The sequence below is a fragment of the Manacus vitellinus genome, unplaced genomic scaffold, assembly GCF_001715985.3.
Source record: "Manacus vitellinus isolate BGI_N305 unplaced genomic scaffold, ASM171598v3 scaffold_26_pilon, whole genome shotgun sequence".
NCBI lineage: Eukaryota > Metazoa > Chordata > Aves > Passeriformes > Pipridae > Manacus > Manacus vitellinus.
Genome location: NW_021939960.1, coordinates 9,732,398 through 9,754,455, shown reverse-complemented (window position 1 = coordinate 9,754,455; position 22,058 = coordinate 9,732,398). Strand labels below are relative to the sequence as shown.

Below are 22,058 nucleotides of genomic sequence, written 5' to 3'. Positions count from 1 at the left end.
AGCAGTTGAAAAAGGGAAACATGTTCCCTAGTATTGCAGTTGCTGGTGTGCACTTGCATCCTGGGAGGAAAGCAGACCAAGCAGAGTGTTTGCCCAGTGAGGCTTGTCTCTGTTCCAAAGCACACTCTGGGCTTTTTGCATATGAAAGTATGCAAGAATTCATAATCTGACTCTCTGTATTATTTGTGTGTGTACATAACCTGCAGTTCATTACAGAAATCCATGCTGCAGCTCTGCCTCTGCACTGTCTGGGAGTGAGGTGGGGTTGAGAATGGCCTTAGAAATGGCAAGAGGCTTCATACAAAATCACCAGCTTGAAAGAGCTTATCGCTGGTGAGAGAAGGATCTCTGGCATTTCATAAATCATCAGCAGAACTAACATGCTGTTTGGAGATTTGTATCATTAGCAAATTAATCATGTTCAGGAACACTCCCGTAGCAATGTTGGATGAGACACTGGCTGTGCAACACCTCCCTGCCAAATAAACTGCAGGGAGAGGAGCCTGGGGATGGAATGGGGGGTGGAGAGGAGAAGCCAGGCTCAGCTTTCACATTTACCTCAGTGTTGTCCTTGACAGCAGTCTTTAAAAATGCCAGTCTTTAAAAATATTTCAACAAAATGACAGTGAAAAGCATCTTAGCACCTTGCCTTGCTGTTGGCAGAATACGAGGATGGAGTGATTTTTGGTTCTGATACCTGTAGTTTCTGTCCTCATGAAAAGTATCCCCAGAAGTCTTCTTGGCTGCCTCCCAGGTCTGTACCAGCTCTGCTGTCCTCCAGCCCTGGAGTGCACATGGTCATCAGGCTGCTCTGATGCTGGGGAGAGTGGAGATGGAAGGAGGTGCCACAGGAAAACCCCCTTTTGGAATGAAGTTCCCCTGAAGTTCCACCCACCTGTGTACTGCTCTCAAAAACCATAGAGCTTTTCTTGGCACAGACTCGAAGTTTTGGTGTAACTGAGGGTAATTTTGCCAGCCTTTCTAGAATTTCATTTATATGCTCAGTTATTAATAGATTCATGCGGTATTCACCTAACTCTGTTTTTCCCTTGAATTCACTGAACTTCAGATTTGAATTCTAAACCCAATTAGCAGTATTTGCCATGTGCTGCAGTCTCAAATACTTAGAGATGAGTTTCCATACAGCTAATGATGCTGTTTATACTGCTGCTTCTCTGATGTTATCTCCTCTTCCCCTTAAGAAATAAACATATACCAGGAAACAAAAAAGTCTTGGGCTATTAAGTCTTGCCAGTTTTCAGTTGCTGGTTGTTGCCTGTAAATTCAGTTCCATAGCAATGCAAAAGACCAACAGAACCATTGTGTATCTAGCTATTTGGTAAACTTAGTTGTATATAGCCTTTATTTGGCTTTTTCCTTTGCTCTTTTTTATGAACCAAACTGGAATGCTTCCTCTAGGAAGCAAGGTGACTAACTTCAGCATCCTGGAGTCAGGAGGGTATTTTGAGTGTTGCCATACATTGCATTTGTCTAGAGACCACCATTGTTCATTCAGTGTTCTGCTATAAGTCAGATAACTGTAGTTATACCCACGGTATAAATCTACTGTGCTTCCAGACAGCTGTTAGATTAGTTCTCTCAATTCTTCTGCTGTGCCAGTGGAGGCCAGCAAGTTTCAGATTTAAATGCTTTTTAATGCTTTGTACAGCACTGGACACATTTTATGGAGCTGAGTAGGAGATATGCTATATTGTGCTTAATAAACTACTCTTTAAAATATCCATGATTCAGCTGCTTGCATGGAAAAATGTGTGCTTAGCTCTGAGAAAAATCTTAACTCTTACAGCTCTCAGTGTCAGGCTGGTTTGCTTAAAACCAGGACTTTAGCTTAAGGTATATGTATGTGCTTTTCAAAGTATTTTTCCCCACATATTTACTGGCAAAGTGGTGTGTGACAGGACAAGGAAAAAGTTGCCTTTTTCAATGAGATGTTGTTAACCTTTCCCCAGCAGGCCTGCAACTCAAGTTCTTGGGGGCAGTCCACAAGAATTAGAGGGAAACAGGTGGAGTGTAATTCCAGCAGAAACTTATTTTGTTTGTTTATGAATTGTACCGAACCTTTTTGTGGGGTTTGTTTGTTTGTTTTCTTATCCAGTGCACAGAAAGGAACAGACGTTGTGTTTTTCAGTAGTACTCCATAACATTTCAAAAGGCTTTTCTCAGGCCCCTGTCCCAGGAGCTTTTTACTTCTGTGTCACATGTTCTTCTGATTTTGTGTTATCTTCTCACTGATTTTTGTCTTTCCAAGCTTCCACCCTGCTGACACTTGCACATGGACACTGAGGAAGTCGTTCCTAGACCAGTTTTAGAGGTAGAGGTTCTGGCACAGGTGAATTGCAGTTTGGGATCTTTGCACCCATTTACTCTGCAGCATCTGTTGCTGAAAATGCACCCTATTAACCTTCAGGAACTGTGTTAGAAGGGAAGGATGCAGGATTCTAAGATGTTAGATGATCCCCTGTATTCATTTGTGGAGAGAAGCTGAATTAAGCAAGGCTGGTTCTCTTAATTGCGGCGTTTCAATTCCACACTTATTTGCAGCTGAACTGAGTGAATTCAGTTGCTGGGCTCCCAAAGAATCAGAATCCTCCCAGCAGGCACACAGGCAGTCTTTGTGATGACAGGCTGTAAAACCAGCAGCTGTCCAGGGGTTAGCAGATTGGTTATGCTTCATGTGAACATGTGAGAACAGAGGATGCACGACATACCTGCACCTATTGCTCCAGGGGAGGAACACACCAACTGGGGTGAAGTGACTGGGGTAGGAGAGTTACACAGCCACATGTGAATTAAAGGGAGAATTTAACCATGCAGAAGTTGGGTGTTGGAATGAGGAGAGAGATTATGTGGTCTGGGAGGAAGTAGGAATGTGAGACTTGGGCTTCTGTTCTGTGCTGACAACTGCAGGCAGTGCCTGCTCCCTGCACGGGCACAAGAGCAGAGAGAGGTTGGGAAGTAGCAGAAAAAATCAGAAATAAGTTGCTTTCATTGTTTCATGCTGCTTGTGAGTGAACTGGACGGATCTGTACCATCCTGTAGTAGCTGGAGGGATGAAATTATTTTGATTCTTTTGTCTGTAGTAGAAGTTATTCCGTAAAGGTGTCAGAGAAGTGGCGCTGAAGGCGATGAGCTGAAGTTAATCCAATGTCAGGAGGCACATCCACTGTGGAACCAGGCTGTCAGGCTGCTCTTGTGGGCTGTGAAAGGGTGAGGGCCTTTGAAGTCCCACTTGTTCAAGAGAAATTTGCCTTTAAGCCAGGGAAACTGCAGATCAAATCTGAGTTTGAAGTCTAAGGCAGTCACCTTCTTAACGGCACACGTAGGCTGGCGCTCGAACATCCGAGGAGCTGCAGTTGGCTTTTACTTGCAGCTGGATTTCTTAATCTGTGCAGGTGACAAAACTGTTTTCTTAGATTATTGGGAAGAGCTCTAGGTAGCTGCCATTTTCTGTGGCTGCAGGAGATGGTCTGGAGCTGCCTTGCAGCCCTGTGAGTGAACCAGTCGTGTGTGTGCTGGGTTGGATCCCAGCACTCCAGAGTTTCCAGCACCCCCCAATTTTGGGATTGTGCTCAAGTGGTCGCTGCTGACAGGGGGCCTCAGAGGTGATGAGCTGTGCTGCAGAGTAGCTCCTTGGACTGCTGATCCCAAGGGTAAGTGGTATATAATATGATGGGAGGAAACTGCTCTTCAGTGAAGCAAAGTGGGCCTTAAGATGCTGGTTTTGTCACTGAAGCTGTAAACATCCTCTGGAAAAAGATACCGTGGGTTGTGGTCATTAAAAGTCACCCTCTGTTTTCAGATTTGATTTTTTTTTTCTTGTTTTTGAAGAATTTGAAGCCATCAGGGAAAATATTAGGTCATAGTAATCAGATCAAATGTTTTTCAGTTTGATTTTTGGGGGATGGGGAAAAAAGCCAAGTTTTCGCCTTTAAGCCAATTCTTGTTTTTCATTTATTGCTTGGTAAGCTGAAAAAGGAGGCTGTAACTTCTCTATGGCTCCCCACTCAAACACCATGTTGGATATCCCAATAGAAGTGCTCGTTGGTGCTGTTGATGAAAGTTACTACTGAGGGTCAAATAAATCACTTGAAACCTGCTTTTAATGTTCTTACTTGTTTTAGTGCTAACAAAATTGGCAAAAAGCTGTTACAGCACCACACATGCTTCTGACTTTTGTCTGCCTGGTGAAGGTGCTCCCTTATTTGAGAGTTGATGCTCAAAGAATTTTGAAATTTAAGATGGAATATGGAGTTTTTCTGCTAGGGAAAGAGGGTTTTTTTTTCCAAAAATAAAGTAGCAATTGAAAGATGCTGCAATTACATGGCTGTCGAGTTGTCTGCTGTAATAAGCTGGTGGCATCTGTCCAGTTGCAGGCAGATGTCCACATCACAAATCATCAGACCCTTATATAGAGCATAGAAAATCAGCCCACACTCGTTCAGTTCAAGCCGAGAGGGACACAGTGAGGAAAACTTGCATTTCTTTTCTGTTCCATCTGCCTTGAAAAAAAGAAAAACACACATATGCATCTCTTTCCAAGAGCACTGTTCCAGCATCACTGAATAGGAGCAAATGCCCTCCCGGGAAAGCAGAACTGAAAAGTACTGGAAAGAGAAATTTGTTGAGACAGATGTGTTCTTGTGTGGATCAAGTGTTTTTCTTCGAATAATCCAGTGGAACTTGCAGTTGTGCACAGAGATTCTCCTGGCTGACAGGTAGCTGGCTGGGGTTTTTTTTTAGGCTCAGTTGGGTATGATGGATGTGTGAAAGGCACTGTGATGTTGCAGTTTGGTCCCTGATACTGCCATTAATCTGGATGTGCCAAAACTCTTCACCTTTCACATGTGAGTAGGTGCTGGATTAAGTGGTTACCTAATGGGCATCTTTGTTCCAGTAACAAACTCACGGTCTCTTTCAGCACTTCTCCACTCACTGCCCTGTCTGCTGTTTATGGCAGCAGTGGCAAGCACTACCTCTGCCAAATTTATTTTCAAGACCGTGGTGTTTGGTGCCAGCCCTGATCTCTCTTGGTGCCAAACTTGGCTGCAGCAGTGGTAGCTCTACATTGTTGTTCTTGTGCAACAGTTGCATGACATCACGGTGAAAGGAGGAAAGGGGATTTTAAAAATTCCAGTTATTTAAAATGCAATATTCACAGGGGGGAAAAGCAAGATGGAAAACAAAACTCCTGCAGTTCAAATGTCAGTGTCCCTCTGTACTTCGGTGCGTTGTTTGAGGTCTGGTTAATGTCATAAAATGGCACTTTCAGGAAGTGTTTTTCTTTATCAGATCAGACTTTGCAAAGGAAAACAGGGACGTTTGTGTGCATGGCATTGGGTTGCTGCATTTGTCATTGGGTGTTTCCACTTCCATGCAGTGTAGCAGTGGCTGGATGGGAGGATCTCTGCAAAGGTGCTCTGTAACTCTTCTTTGTTTGATAATATCCTCTGGTTATCTCTGCAAAAATCCCTTCCCTCTGGCTCGAAAATAAACCTAACAACTAACAGCTTTGGGAGCTTGGGCCCAAAGTTAACTTTTGCCTGGGTTTAAAGAAAGAGCTTCAGCCTCCTGTCACACCAAAACTCTTGGGAAATCAGACCTTAGCCCACCTGAACATACAAAGCAAATCACACTGTCCCATTTGTTATTCCCATGTTGTTATTTTAGCCTGGCTCTCAAATATCCACAGAAACAAATTATTAATGGAATTAATATCAGGGAAAACACTGTGAGCATTTGCTCTGAGTAAATTCCTTCTCCCCTTGGCTGTTTCCACACTGTTAATTGGTGTGAGTAACAAATTAAAGTGCTGTTTGCTCAAGCATTGCCTTTGGTGATTGTCCTTTTTTCTCCTAACATTCACAAGATATGCAGCTATTAGGTTGTGTTACTTTGCTCACTGTTGTGCTGGAGCTCTTGAAAATGAGAAATCTGCTCCACTTTTGTTTGTGAACCATCATCACCAGCCAGTCTCCTGATTCAGAGAATCCCTTTTGAACCTTCCAGTTATAGATACAGGAACAAAAAAATTGGCAGCTCATTATTCCTCCTGGTGAAATGACCAACTTTGGTGCAGCACTGGTGTCCCACTGCTGCCACAGACGTGCTCAGTCAGCAATTACTTGGCAATCACAGGTTGTGATTTAGTGATGCTTTAATTAAATCCAAAATGAAAAGAAAAGCCCATCTTCCTCCCCCCCGCCCTGAAAACCCTAACCCAGAAATCTGTAGATGATGAGGAACAATTAGGGAAGCCAACTTTGGGGTGGGTGGCTATGTTATGTGTCAGAGATTTTGTTCTCCCTCTTGTAGGAATGGAATACCACAAAGATTTTTTTTTTATTTTTTTTTTAAATGTGAGGAGCTGCGGGAGGGTTGGGATGCTGCTTAAGTTCCAAACTGTGAAGCCAAGTCAAAGCAATACAGGGTTTCCAAAAACATTGTTAAATCATGTTATACTTCCAGTTTCTTAAAAAAGGGTCTTCAGTTTTAGAGAAGCTACAAACTTTGCCATGTTTCCTTCTGGCTCAACGGGCATCAACTGCATTTAGGACAGCGAGGCCAGCATTTATGTTTTCCCTCATCAAGATACTTCATAAATAGATGACACTGAAGATCTAAAACATGAGGAATTCATTGCTTCTGAATCCTTGAGAATGATCTTTCTTGGTTTATTCCTGCAGAGAGATGGGATAATCTTCCCTTCCCTCCCCTCACTGGGGGCAGGGGAAGAAGAAAGTCCCAGTCAGAGATGTTTTCAAGCTTCTACACATACAACAAACATTTCTCTTTGCTGTCCTCTCTGCTCAGAGAAAGTCTGACTTGGGGGGATTTGAGCAGGGAGAGAGTACGTCATTCTCACTCCAGCCTCACCTGTGCTGTTACACCAGACTTTTCCCTCACATCCAAAGTCCTTTTACTAACTTGCATTTCATAGTTCTTTTCCCATAGCTCTTTTTGAATTATTATTCCCCGAGTGCTACTCCTTTACAGGCTGAGAATGGAGGTGCTGACACAGCCCTGCTGTAAAGGGGCAGCCCTGCCTTTCCCAGTGGGTTGCTGGAGCCATTGCAGGACTCTGACAGGTTTAAGGAGTGTATCAAAAGGGTGAAGAAATTCTCATGGTCTGGGAATGGAGAGCTTTTGGACCAAAAATGAGTGAGAGAACGTGCCCTGAAGGACAGCTCTCGTGCCTCACCTCCTTCTTGGCTGTCTCCTGTTCAGCTTGGTCATTATTCATTGGCATGGATATCAATACTGCAGCAGTGGAACAGATTTCACCTAAAGATTTCAGAGCACTTTCCAGCCCCTAAAAAGAGCTCAATTGGCAATTTATACTGCATTTCCCAGATTTACAGAGGCCTTAATGTAGTCCTGAGAAACTAGCCCGATCTGTTACTGACAGAGCTTGGGAGCAAAACTAGAATTGCAATTCTCAGAAGCAGTTTCTGGATGCTCAGTTCTGCTTATGTGGTTGCTTTATGTTACAGCATGTTGATGCAAATGTTTTACAGAATAAGGCCCTGCAAACACACACACCTGTGGTAACTCCTGAGAATGGGGTTTTTGCTGGTAAGACCAGAATTTTCATGTCCAAACACAAATGCTGCTCTTCCCTCACCATGGCACTTGAGGAGGAAGCAGAAAACCGAGTGTGTGTGTGGGGGGGGAAATCCCTAATTTATATTTAAGTGAATTTTTAGCCCTTGTGATTCTGAAGAGAAGGAGTAAAAAGCAGAGTTCTTCAGCATGGAAAGAGGTGCCTAAGGAGTGACAGGTCTCATGAGGTGGACCCTGAAGTCCCTGGTTTGGGAAGCCCCATCTCTGGAGGCAGTTGTTTTGTATTATGGGTCCCAGTTCTGCAGCTGGAGCTGCCAGAGTGGTTTTCTGCAGTCACTTGCAGCCCTGGCACGCCTGGGGGATCTGAATAGGAAGAGGTGTGATGAAATTAAAAAGCTTGTGAATGTCAAGGAGGAATGTGGAAAGTGAAAGAGATTATTTATGTACATTTGTATATATGTATACACATACAATTTTATTTTTCAAATGACTGGAGGCTATAAGCTCATGCTGCTACTTTACCAACTTAGCCCCTTTTGTGTGGTACTTGCTTGTTCACAGTAAGAGAACCGAGTAATTTTATACTTTGGCAAGTAGTAAGATCTTTTGCAAATGTTGTTCTACTTAGCAGACAGGTTCGATAGACCAGCCAAAGGCATTCTGAAAAATTTGTCTTTCTCATTTTGACTTAGAATAAGTGAAATACTATTGTTGAAATGAGCTTTGAAGGACCCAGTGACTCAAAGCAGTGCCATAATGTATTTCTGCTCGGGCTGCCAGGTTGGAAGTCTGTGTTGTGAACCCCAGCACTTGCTCACCCGAATTTTCAAACTGCCTCTCAGACAAATGGTCAAGATATCTCTCATCTTGTTTGTTTTTCTGTGCACTGAATCCCCTTTGCTTTGGGCTGCTCAGCCAGAAAATGCTGATGCTTCCCCTGGTCCTATCTGCCTTCGATCTCTTCCCGAGTTAATCGCAGGAAGTGCAGGGGGATCACAGCCCCCTCTTTCTTCTCTGTATCCTTTGTGTCTCCAGGAAAAGAGCACCTGGAGAAGGCAGTAGTGAAGCCTTTCTAGGAGGAGGAAAAACATTTATTTATATGAAGACAGCCTGCTTTTTTTTTTTTTTTTCTAAAATCAGCAGATATGAGACAGGAAAGAAACAGCATATTTAAAGAAAAATCATTGAAAAGCAGTCTGGAAAAGCAGGTGATGAAGCCTGGTGAAGCAAGCCAATGCTTCTGGAAATTCAGGACTTCCAGGGAAACAAGGCATGCAATTATTTTTGCTGGTTCCAAGCGCTAAAAAAAAATCTTCAGGCTGACTTTCCTTAAAAAAAAAAAAAAAAAAAAAAGAGTGAATTTGGCTCAAAAAATTCATGAGACAGGAATTTTCATCTGTTTTTTACTGTCTGGTCTATGGGTTAAAGCAAGACAGAAAACTTTCAGTGAAAGTAAAAATTTGATCAAAAAGACTGTCTCGTGTAAAAAAAAAAAAAAGACAAAACACAGAAACCATGTGGGGAAGGATTTTAAAGCTGATGGAATACTTTGGGTGTTTTTAAACAATAGCTGTTTCAGAAGCCTGAAAGAAATGGTCTGTTTTGTTATTTTTCTCAGTTATTTTTCTTCAACTCGTTTAGAATTAACACATTTAAAAAGAGATCTCCGATGTGCTTTGTCTCTTGCCTATCTAACACACAACTTTTTTCTCTTGTTCCTTTGCCTGAGATAGTCTGTGCTGGAGCTCTGTACCCCCACCCCAGATGCTGTGCTACAAGTCCTCTTACTTTTGTGTCTGAAACAGGCTGGGCAATGATAAATCCAGACAAGTAGTGCTGCTTTTATTGTCCAATTACATCAGCCAAAGGCAGCTCTCAGGAGCATAAACAGCCCAAGGCACGTTGCCCTGCAGGTCACCTTGAAAGGATATCTTGTCATCGGGGCTGTACTGTCAGTCTTGTACACGAGCACTTATGCCAGCTCAGGTTTAACTTTATGCCTGTTCAGGCCTTTCCTGCACACATCTATCAGATGTACTTGTGGGTGAACTAGGACTCGTTAGAAAAGAGAAAAGAGCACCGTGGTTTTCACCTGCTGAAGCATTTCTGAGTTCTCGAAATGGAAGGAACAAAGAATCTATTATAGATGGAGAGGAAAAACGTCCAAACAGTGTGAGGAGGAATGTACTGACAGAGGAAATGAAAGTACTTTTGAAATGGATGGAGAGAAGAAGCCAAAATCTTCACTATGGGAGATTCCCTATGATTATACCATCTGGAAGGTGGTTGCAAGATAATGGTGTTTTCCTTGCTTATGAATGATTCCTTTTTTTTTTTTTTGTACAGGAGGAAAGCAAAATAGGGAAGATAATTTTGCAACCAATTAGTCCTGGCAAAGCTGCCTAAGCTCCTCCGCTTCTCCTGGAGTTAAAATAGTAGAAGCCTTAATTCCCAGTGAAAATGAATGAGCCATAGCAGGTGCTTTTGAAAATCTTACCCATATGGGAAAAAAAAAATTACAACTGATCTTGTATTTCCTAGGAATGAAGAAACAAACTTTTTGGGATTGGAGTGGGGTTTGCTTGTTTGTTTTCTTTGAATCAGAGGTTGAGAAAGCCATCTTCATGGTTTTTTTGCATGTGATTTGCTTCTGAAATGAAGTGGGGAATCAGACTGTCTTCTCTTTAATGATGAGTACCACTGGAGTCATAAAGTACTGTGTAGTCATCTGCACCATTTTTTGAGGAGATAAAAGTAGTTGATCAAGTAATTAAAACCAGATAAAGCCATGGAAGCAAGACAAAAATGTTACTCTTGCAATTAGGCTGCAATTTCTGTCGCTACTCCTCCCCTTCAAGGCAAAGCTAAAAGCAGAGGACTTGGCTTGTATCACTCCTGCCTAGGGCTCTGTGTTGGCACACACATATGTTTAGGAGGATCTGGTGGTTTGAGCTTGCATTTGGCCTCCAGCCAGACACAAGTAAAAATTCTTGGGAAGATCATTGCGTGGCGTTGTTGCAGGGAGAGTAATTTCTGGATTTACCTCTGCCCTCATGGACAAACTTTTTTTGCAATTTGTCACTCCCTTAAAGTACTTGTATTTCCCACTGTGGGATCTGGCAGGTTTTTCCCAGGGGAAGGGAGGAGTTCTGTCTTCATTTCTTGCCTGCAGGACTCCTAACTCATCAGTTCCTCCACTGATGGCAGATGTAGAGCTCATTCTCTTTTTTTCTCATACCCATGCCAAAGTTTTATTCCCTCCATACTGTCTTTTACTCCTGAATATCCTTTATGATCTGTACCATCCTGTTGCTGAAACGCCCTCCTGCAGAGTCATTATGGGGCAAAAGCTCTGCTCTTCCTTGCTTGTATTCCCTCTGAAATATCTTAATTGCTTGGCTACTGAGTTTACCCTGGTACCACAGACTACCCAGGTGTCTGATTTACTGAAAATGCCCTGGAAGTTCTCCTTTGAACATTTGTTCCACTACATGTACCTCTTGAAGCCAGAATACTGTCTTCTCACCCCAGACCTGGAGTAGGGACAAGTGAAAAGTGCAGACCCCCAGGACCAAGTCAGCTGTGTCCTCAGTGAGGATGGAATGCCTGTGGTCCCCAGATGATGCCTTTAGTGTGTTGTGACTTGCATGTTAATAACAAGTCAGAGGGACTGAGATGATTTAAGTTATGCCTGAGCAGCAGGGCTCCAAGCTTTGGAAGGAGTCTTCTTCCATCTCTTGCTGGTGCCTTCTGGCTTTTCAGCTGTGCTGGGCAGAGCTGTGGTGGGGTTCCATTTGCCCACAACACCATGGTGGTTTCCTGTTTCATCCTTTCAGATACTATCCATGGATGAAAGAGGATACTTTCTCATCCCTGTCAGCACCCAGAGCTCCTTGCAGTCTCCGTCTGCACACTGGGTCCTGCTTCAGCATTGCACTCACACCCATCTTTGAGTTCTTTGCTGCAGAGAGATGGGGATGGCTCAGTAGTTTGATCTTCAGCACACATTTGGGTGTCTTGAGTTGGGGTCTGGAATCACTACCTTGTAAAAGAATTTGTTTAAAAGAATGATTGTAAAAGAATATGTGATTTGCATGTTGCCTCAACACCTCAGTCAAAAATTTGAACACTTAAAATGGGATTCTCAGCTTCATAATGGCTGAAAAATAGTTTTAGTTCTATTTTTTCCTTCCTAAATGTTAGAAAAGTTTCTGGTCTTGGCAGAGGTTTTGTGGGTCAACTTTCAGGGCAAAACATTGGATTTTGAGGAGGGGATTCTAATGGAAAAACTGAGCACCAAATTCACACAAAGTTCTTCTTAATTACAGAAGCCAAAAGCTCTTCCAGATGTCTGTCAGCCCTGCAGGCTAGATGCTGCCATCACTGATTTTAATAAAAGCTCATATTCAGCAAATTTTATTACTGATTTACTGTACATTACTTAAGCCAGAAAATGTTTTTGCTCTAAAAAGCAAACAAAGCTCTGATATTTTCATCAGTTGCACTCCAGCATGTCATTTACTGTGTTAAATACTAGCCCTGTTCCATTATTTGACTGTTTTCTGTGGCTTGCCATCGTTAAAACTGGAATTTCAGAAACTCTTGTCAAGAGTTTCTCATAAGTGAGAAATGCACATGAATAAATCAGTAAATGGTGCGTGCAGAACAGGCAAAGCCACTAAAAACACACATCATGACATGCACAACCAGACAGGCAGTTCTGTGACAAGTTACCTGTTTGTACATGCAACTAATACTTACTCTAAAGAAAAAAAAAACCAAACCAGGAAAATGTTGTAGAACAAATACAGGAAAATGTAATGTGACTTTGTGAATACAAAAGTGAACAGAACAAAAGCAGCAGAAAAATCATCAGTCAGAGAGTGGCTAATGAAATCTCTGAACAATGATGTAATTAAAGTGCATTAATCATTGTAAAAGATCATTTCCCTTTAAACATCTGCTCCTGTTTGCTTGGCAACAGCCTGGGCAGTGTCATGAGTGATGGGGTTTTGGATTATGCTGAAGGGCATGTGTTATCTGAGAAACAATGCAGAACATCCCCAGCTTGGCAGGGGCTGGGACAGCAGTGCTTTTCCTCAGTTCAGGTACAGCATTAAGGTAATAAGGGGAAAGGAAATGGGCTTTGCATACAGTGGAAAGGAGAACCTGGTGTAAAACTGAACCCTGCCTTCTCAGCCAAGGAGACAAAATTTAATTGGGTGCCACTGGATTTGAATAAAGCAATTCCTCTGGGAAAAGAGCCTGCTGCTGTTCAGAGGGTCTTAAGAGCCATAGCTTTGTAGGAGAGACCTTGTTCTGTCCCCCTGAGAAGCACCACTAAAGTCTTCCTGAGCCCTTTGCAGCAGGGTCGTGCCAGCAAGAGAGTGAGATTGGCCATTTCAGGAGAAAAAACTAGGATAGCTTCCTCCAGTGCTGAGTCAAGTGTCTCATAAGCTGTGTTTTATTTGGGGTTAGGAGAGGAGTTTTGGCTCTGTCATTGGACTGTGTCACTCAGGTAGGATTTTTTACACCTGGGGACTGTTTTTTGTGTCCCTGTAAGCGTCTGAGTCCTTGTTGCATTTCCATGCAGTTGGTGGCACGGACACTGGTTGTGGGCACAGTTGGTGGCCCCTGTGAACCTGCATTTTCAGTCTGTCTGTGTCTGAGGTGGGATGGGGGAGTCAGTCAGTTGTGCTCCTCTCACAGGGACACATCTGAGGGTGGAACGCTCTGAGACCCACTGGCAACGAAGATGCAGCTGCAAAGCAACACTGTTTTTTATGCTGGTCTTGTTTTCCTAGGAAATCTGTAACACAGCAGATGGATCACAGGAGTGTTGGGTTCAGAGCACTGTTATTTCCACTGCACTGGTCATTCACTGCTGACTCAAGGTCTCCAAGGCTCAGGAAGCCTTTACCAGCCCCTGGACTTGAGGCTGTGTTGGTCATGAAGGTGGATATGCCCAGGTGGATTTTCAGGGGAGGTGGACAAATGCCAGATGCCACCTGGAGAAAAGACACTGTACATGGTTATGCCTCTTCATACCCACTTTTGGTAGTTCTGCAAATTCACAGAGGGCTCATGCATGTTCTGCCTGGGCACTGTGCCTTCCCAGCTGTTAGGTGGGGAAGTGAAAATGAGCTCAGCTTTGGTCTTTGCTGTTTGGTTACAGGTGAAATACTTCATGTAGCTTTTGCCTGTTCTTAACAATACTTACCCTCCCTCACAGGGACCTGCAGGCTTTGTAAGAGTGATTATGGGGGGAGAGTGCAGATAAAAATTCTGTGGTTTGTTGTTTTCTGTTTCTCAAAACTGGTGAAGCCATAGGAGTGGTGTTTAAACAGAAAATCAAAACAAGCCTCTTGGCTTCTCCCAGAATGCACAGATTAGCGTTGCAGGAGCCCAGCGTCGAGATTTCAGGTTTATGTGCTGTTATCTGTGACTTCACCACGTTTTAGGTGTGCTGGGGGTTGTTATCAGCCTGTTGGTGCCGTGTCACCTGCTGCCTGTTTAGTCCAGCTCCAGAGGGTCCCAGCCTGGGAGCAGGGATGTGCCAGCCTTGGCAGCAGCATGCTCAGTGCTGAGCCAGGTGCCTTGGATCCACTCACCTCCTGATTCCCTTTCTCCCAGCTGCTGCTGCCAGGGCCCTGCTCTGTCCAAGAACACAATTATGCTTTTCCCTGATAGCCCAAATTCCCCCCAGTGTCAAGTGAGTGTCTTTGGAAGCCACTTCTGAAAAGGTGTATAACTGGAGTTAGGGACATCTATTGAAAACACAAATAGACCTGTTGATGTTGTGCAGAGAGTCTGAAATAACGATTTAGTCCTCTTTTCTGGACTGGTTGTGTAATGCAGAGGTTTTAAGCTTCCATTATAGCACACGTAAACAAATATGTTTTTCTTTGGAGACTGAAGATATGTTGTTAATTTGAAATTTTTGAGGTTATTTCTGTGAAAGGGACTGTCCTTGTGTCACTGCCACCTAATGGCCAGGACATTGTGATTGGGTGCCTGGTTTGGGTGTCCCCTGGAAAACTGATCCTGTCACCAGTACTTTTGATTATCTTAAAATGCTGGATAATGCTGTTCACTTCCCTCAGCTTCATTTGCAACCAGTAGAAGTGTTTTCTGGAGCCTCACTGGACACTGGTGTGTACATTCTTGCTTTGATGGCATATGACAAATCAGGAATTTAGTTTTTGTGTGGCAAAATCCAGGAAGAAAGGGAAAGCATTAATCAGATGGGTGTAATCTCCAAGGAAGCAAGTACTGCATTTTAATTCAGCGTTTCCCTTTGATGAAAACTTTAGTGAATGTTATTATGTGGAATTTATATGAAGCCTGGGTTTAGGTAATCAGCTTTAATATTTATACTCTTAGGGAAAAAAAAAAGAATCATTAGTAAGCATGCATAATTAATGAATAAATTGTATTTTTCCTTTGTTTTCCTTCAGGTATAAGGAAATGCTAGATCTAGTGATATCACCCAGTCTGACTGTAAATAGAGAGTGCCCTGACAGACTGAAGCTTAACCTTTCTCACATTTATGCCACGGCTCCAGATGACATAGAAGGTAGGCTGCTCTTCTGCTTAATGTTTACTGGCTATAACATAACATGTATGTATATATATATGTATAACCAAAGGGGACTGGCCACTGCAAGGCCCCTTCTCCTGACAATTAGTTTTACAATATAGTGAGCAACTGAGATTTTTGGGTATTTTTTGTAGACACTCCAGTGGTGGCTGAATCCTTTAGTTCCACAATGGTTTGAATGCAAGTGGAATAGAAGTATTTCACGTGCAGATATGTATCTCTGTGTGGTCAGTGCCTGCATGTACACACGTGCATGCTGTATATGTTTGTTCCACTGGAAAAATCGCAGGTAGAAAACCTATTTTGTGTAGACCTGGTGGTTTGGGTTTTTTTGGACCCAGTGGTATGAACGTGAGCCCTGGGCTTTGGTGTCTGTGCTGGGGGGAGTGTGGGGGCTCCCAGGCCCAGCAATGTATCAGACAGCCAGAAAACATCTTTCCAAAGCAGCTCTGTGCCCCAGTTTGCATCTCTCTGAGATTCTGATTGCTGCCATCTCCAGAAGGTTAGCCCTGCTGGCCCCTGCTCTGGAGTTTCACATTTGGCAGGTACCAGGGACAAATTCTTTCAGTGGCTGAGGCTCTGATGGAAATTTATCTGCTCTCCTCCTCCTCCCCTCCCGCCCCATCACACTGTTCAAGTGAAGGAAACAGAAGAATGTTAAATCTGCTAAAAAAATTATTGGCAAGTGATGCAGCTGAACTAGTTCTTGCTAGTACAATCCCAGCTATTGTTTGCTGCGGTCAGGATCTGTCAGCCTTCCTGTTAGAGGGGAGTTAGGAAAAGGCACTGGCTATTATGTTTTAGTAGTGTGTTTAACCCTTCATTTATAGGCTCTTAGAAGCCCAGGAGATGTTTTGTTTGGGTGTTTGCTGAGGCATTAGGAATCGCCTGATTCAATCAGGACTGCCTATTTGCAAGAGCAGTAGAAGGAATAACAATCTAAAGAAAACATCCTTTTAAATGTACCTGTTTGTAGAAAAGATTAGAGCTAGAAATGATTTTTAAGTACATCATCTTGTAAACATCTTGGTGCAGGAGCTATTTTTTATAATGTGATATAAATGAGAGCCAACATCGCAGTCATACTGTTGGACACCAGTTTGCCAGTGACAGCTCCTGCTGGTGTGTTTCTTATAGAAACATTATGGTTGCTTTGCTGCAGAATGATCCCTTGTGCTACCAAGATTGTGCTCTTTCCCTTGAAAATAACTTCTTGTTAATTTGAAGAGCAGGGAAATACTTGTGTGTTTGTCGATTCTCAGATTGACGGAGCTCTCAGAGCAATAAATGCACACAAATGTGTGCTCTGTGCTACACCTACAGTTTTAAATTTAGCACGTCTAGTCATAGTGCTTACTCACTGAAATGTCCATGTAGCTGTCTGGCCCTCTCTTTTCATGGATGCTTATCATGAGATGTGCAGTTATGTTGTAAAAATTTTTTAAGTTCACATTTTGCCTGTAGGATTAACTTTGCCTTTTCTTGTCAGTGACAGTAACATGTTGCATATTCACACACAGTAAATTCCTACTTGGCATTCTTGGCAAACTTATTTACTCTGTACTTAGTCTTTCAGAAATAATAAAAAAATTGAAACTGTAGTCTTTTTCAAATAGAAAAGAAATTAAGCTTGTGCTCAAACTGTCTGTTCTGCTCTTTGTCAGTGCATTCCGAATTAAAGGAATGAATACTCTAATGTCTGTTTCTTCAGTGCAATCCTGGCAATTTTGGTATATGAAGGACGGAGAGAAATTGTGTAGCTCTTCTTTTCACAATCTAAAAATCTCAATTTTATAAACTGTTTTCTTTCAGGTAAGTCAAAGCAAATTTTTCATAGGGAGTTTGAAGGGGAGTCAGGTAAGCCTAATTTTGGATTTAAAACCTATCTTTTCTACGTGTGTTTAAGTGACTATATGCATTTCTATAACATATCCTTTGTCAGTTTTTTTAAACTAAAGCTCTCTGCCTATTGCTTGGGAAATAGGTTACTGTAACACATTTTATAGGGGGGTGGGTTTTGCTTTTCTACAGTGCTTGAGGGTTTTAAGAACATGAAGGAGGAGTCCTTATAGTTTTGTTTCTGTCAGTGATTAGGGCTATATAGGTTTTATGGTTAATTATATAAATTAAGATTCAAAAACAAAGAATAATGTCCAGTAATTAATGTTTTCAGTTTGAACTCGTGATGATGCATTTTTTATTGAAATTTAGTCTAAAAAAGTATCAGATGAAATGCCAGTGTTTTTAAAAATAGTTTGGTGTAATTTCCATGTTATAATGAAAAATGATCAAGCCATGTAAAATACTGTTAAAAAAGGGTTGCATGGGAGAGAACATTTTCAAAAGGGATTTAAATCAGGAGGAACAAGCATTTCAGACGTGAGCAAGTTGAATCTTTTGGGGCATTGTGTCCGTGTTTATGGTGTAACAGGCTACCCAAACCCACAGCACTATTTGCTTGTACTTAGACTTTATGTGTGCTTGCATATTTCACTAAATAAATTACGGTTTAAGTGTTGAATTCACCAGCTCGCCCACGGCTGAGCAAGTGAAGGTCTGTGGAGCTCTGTGCTGAAGGTACAAATCCATCTGCAGCTCTGGGGTACAAATCCTCCCTGTCAGCACTGCCTGGGAGCAGCGATGTCCAGGCACTGGGGGCACTGCAGGAATCTCCCTTCCCACCCTGTGCACCTGCAGTTGGGAAATCACCCTCTGCAGAGGCTGAATCAGTTGTGCCCAGTGTCACTAGTGATGACTGTGAGAGTGTTTTGGCATTTATAGTGCTGAAATAACAACCAACAGCTCCAGCCGGGAACTGAGAAGCAAGATTTTGGATGGCACTGTGGAGACAAGCTGCATAATACTCAAGGTGGCATTTGGTATGGTGTTCTCAGTACAACTTGCAGGTTTTAATGTAGACTTTTTTTTTTCTTACTTTCAATTAAGTAAACCTGAATTTGTCTCTGGATAAAGCTGGTGGTGCATTTTTCCTCGGTGGTGTTACAGGACACAGTTTGGTCCATTAGAAGGCATCCTGCACATCTAACTTGTGTGATAGGGTTTTCTACTGGGTTTTTTTGGCTGCTGGCAGGTAAATAAGGTAGTATATAGTTAACTCAAAAGATTCAAATCAAGGAGATTTAGAGTGTTGCATTTTTTTAATATTTATTTTGATTTTATATGTTTTAATGAGCATTAAGGAAAGTGAGTCATGGTCTAGGAAAGTACCAAAAAAAGCAAAAGAGCAAAAAGTGCAGTGAGCTTAAATCACTTCAACCATCATAGTAGTTGCTTTTATAGCCTTGAGCACATGAGTCATCCCTCCAAAGCCCAGCCTCATGATTGATATCACTCCCATGAGAAGAAAAAAATGGTAGTTCAATAAATTGGTTTCACCCTTAGTTAGAAACTAAATCTTTATTTGTTGTTAAGTGGAGAATAACTTTCTTACCTACCTCAGTTTGAGGAGATTCACTAAAAACAAAGTCTAATTCTAATTCCTGTATATTCTTCTCGAACCAGCAACGGTAAAAACAATTGTATCAGCTTGACCATGGAACAGAACCTAATGAAAATCTGAGACCCTTTAATTTTTGTTTTCCAGGCAGCAGCAAAGCAGCACCGCAGTGTCCTCTCCATCTGTACACCACAAAGTGAGTGCTCGTGCCAAGTGCTGTCATTTAAAAGCCGTGTTCTGCTGAACAGCCATTTTGTGCAGACTTCTGTCACCTCAAAAAACATCTGCCTTAAGCCCATCCACCTGTTCCCCCGCACGGCTCTGGCACAACGAAGTAACTGCTCCTTAATCTTCTTAGATATGGAGTGAAATAAGGTTTGAGGTACTGTGCACTGCATTTTCGTGCCCCTGGGAACCCAAACCTTATCAGTTTGAATGTTGTTGTGTTTATGAGTGACCACAGAGGGATATGTCGAAATGTCAGAGGCTTCCCCTCACACTCACTTGTTTGGCCCACTCTAAATGAAATGTGAAAAAGCAGTGTTGATTTTACTTTATTTTTTTTTTTAACTTGCATATGTTTTGCACGGTCTTAAAATCCCCATCCTTCTAGGTGGCTTATTTTGATGGCTCATATCAGGAGCCACACACTGAAAAAACCTTTTGCACCAGTCTAGACAATTCCGAGTTCCTAAAATATTCATCGCAATACTTTGAATGTTATTTTATCAAGATGTCTAGAAGCGTTCCACTTGTGCTCTAGAAGATCATGTGCAGTAACTATTGCCTTAGACCTTCTGTTTTCTTGTTCTGAATAGACATTATCCCCATATAGTGACAGTCCCATCTTTCCCAACCATGGCAACGTACGGACAGACTCAGTACAGCACGGGAATCCAGCAGGCTGCTGCATACACTGCCTACCCTCCTCCAGGGCAGCCCTATGGAATACCCTCCTACAGTGAGTACTCCCATGCTGTGTTACCTTTGAGGGATGTGGCCCTCTTGCTGCCAGCAAAATGGATTGGAAGGTTTAAGCTTTGCAGTGGAATGTCATTTGTGGCGCAGCAACGCTCTCTTTTTAGGCTCGGGGGGAAATCTGACTTGTTTAAAAATGTTGGCTTTGCTTTGAACTACCTGTCAGCTCTTCATATCATGGACTGTGTATTTACAAACTAGGTAAAGTTTGGAGCCAGTCAATGGTAGGGTATGAAAAATTCAGGTTCAGTAGGATGTGCCACTTAAGAGTAGTAGCTGGTGAGTGTTCCCAGGACTCACTGCCAAGACAAAGTCTCTTGCAGTAAATATGATATTTATATTAACTACATTTTGCTTTCCTTGATTCTTCCTGAAGTCTCAATGGTACAAGCTACTTTAAGAAAAACTTTCTGTACATTATTACAGAAGGACCAAGACACAGAGCAGAATAGGGCCTGGGTGAAGTGACACAACGTACTTTGGTCTTGGAAGATGGTCTGTGTTTAAGTGGGCAGTTATGAGCTGTAGGTGCAGTAAATGTTTCTAACCCCAGTCAGCTTTGTTCCCTGCTTTTCTGCCCAGCCTTGCCAGCAGCTGTGGGGAGACAGTGCTGGGCAGGAGCAGCTGGGGATTCACACAGGGAACTAATTAAACCAGCACTCCTGGCAGAGGAATGCCTAGTAAACCGAGCATCAGCAGTGTCCTCAAGCTCTTGAGGGAGCTGAGAAGTTCTTTCCATTCCTAAAGACCAGAGAGATGTTGCTCTTGTTTAGGTACAGCTCTATAATAGAAAGCTTTGGGCTCCTTATTACTGGCTGGTCCCCCGAGTGCTGTGTCTTGCACCATTAAAATGACTTCTTAGTTTTGTTTCTTTTGTGCTCTTAAACACCATAGTTTATTTGGCAAATACAGTATGTCTTCCCAACAAGAAGTTCTTACACAGCCATTGACAAGGCTTTTGCTGAAGGGAGGTTCAGTGCAGCAGTCTGGAGGATCAGGGAAGTGGGCATAGCAGAGCTGGAGCTCTACCAGGATGATGAGAGGAATGTTTTAAGACCCTCTCCTGGAGCTACTTGTGTGTTTGCATCAGCTGGCTGATTTCCAAGGCAAACTCTGAACAGTTGTCCTGTTAGAGCAGGTGAAAGTAGAGCCATTTGCTGCTGCCTAGAGGCTTTAGGGTATGCATGTGTCAGGCCCATATGCTGCTTATAAATCCTGTGGATGACCTCTTAGCATCCTTGAGCAGTGGTTTCCCTCCCCCAGCCCCTACACCCTCTCTAAGATACTCAACACAGCCTATGAAAAACTCCACCTGGCTGGCAACCAAGAACAATGAAGCAGTATTGTTTTTAGGCACAAAAATAAAACTGGGCCAGTTTCTAGACAAAACAGAACATTGTGTGGAAATTAATTTGGTGCTAAGTTATTTCGCTGTCTGACAACAATTTTTAGACTTCCAAAAAGGCCCATTGGTTGAAGATTAATTGTACCCGGGGTAGGTTGAATGCTGGCATGTGGAGTGCTGATGGAATTGAAAAGCATGGGATGTGGGGAAAAGTGGCTTCTGTGTGCACACTTTGCTTCCCCAGCAGGGATGCAGCCAGAGGTTTGCACCAGCACGTGTTCCCTCCCTGTCCAAAGAAACGTCCTGCCTTTCACTGTGCAGCATTATCATCTTCTTGCTGTCTTGGACTCAAACTGCATCACAGCTCCTCTCACCTAAGGCTAAAATAAGTGATTTTTATTAGAGAAAACATGATCTGGGAGGAATTATTCCAACCTGAGCAAACACAGCCTTGATGCTTTTAGGAGTCATTTGGCTGGAAAACAGCATGTTTGGGGAAAGGCACCTGAATTCAACTTGTCTTTTGCCAGGTTTGCCTACAAGTGCTAAAAGATGACAGCAGCCTGGGAAGTGTGTAAATTCAAGCCCCAAACATCAACAGGGTCTTTGTTTGGTCCCATCACTTGGGCAGTGTCCAGTGGCCATTTTTTGTTGTGTGCAAATAGACATGCAGAGGAGGGAAGGATCACGCCCACAGGGTTGGTAATAAGATGCACCTTTGAGCTGTTTATTTTAATAATACAGCTGTACAACCTCGGCAGCATCTCAGAATAAAATATCAACCCCTTTCATTACCAGCAAGGGTTTCATCTTGCAATGTTTAATTCAGCTATTGCTGTTCCCCCCTGTAAATTGTCAGTTTAATTGCCTGGGTTTAGAAATTAAAAGATTTTTGTGGCTTCAGGGCTTACCTATTGTTCCTGAACTGTATGTTATATCTAACTGAATAGATGATAACCCTCCTGTCTGACTTGCCAATAAATGTTTTGATACCAAAGCTGAAAATAATAATGCAAGTAAAAAATAACTCTGTAGAGAACAGAAGTCTTGAGGTTATTTCGCTGAAGATCCTGTTGCTTTGTTAATCTTTGCTTGCA

The 22,058-nt window shown here is 42.6% G+C and overlaps 1 protein-coding gene across 5 annotated transcripts in view; it reads left to right on the top strand.

Moving 5' to 3' along the window:
• Positions 1-22,058, top strand: part of EYA2 (EYA transcriptional coactivator and phosphatase 2) — an 80,381-nt gene that overhangs the window by 19,553 nt on the left and 38,770 nt on the right. For all 5 annotated transcript variants that reach the window (XM_018073847.2, XM_029960313.1, XM_018073846.2 and 2 more), the window contains 3 exons: positions 15,039-15,157; positions 18,786-18,834; positions 19,457-19,599. In XM_018073847.2, the coding sequence (XP_017929336.1) occupies positions 15,049-15,157; positions 18,786-18,834; positions 19,457-19,599 (301 nt within the window). In that variant the 5' untranslated portion in view covers positions 15,039-15,048. The remainder of the gene's footprint in view (positions 1-15,038; positions 15,158-18,785; positions 18,835-19,456; positions 19,600-22,058) is intronic.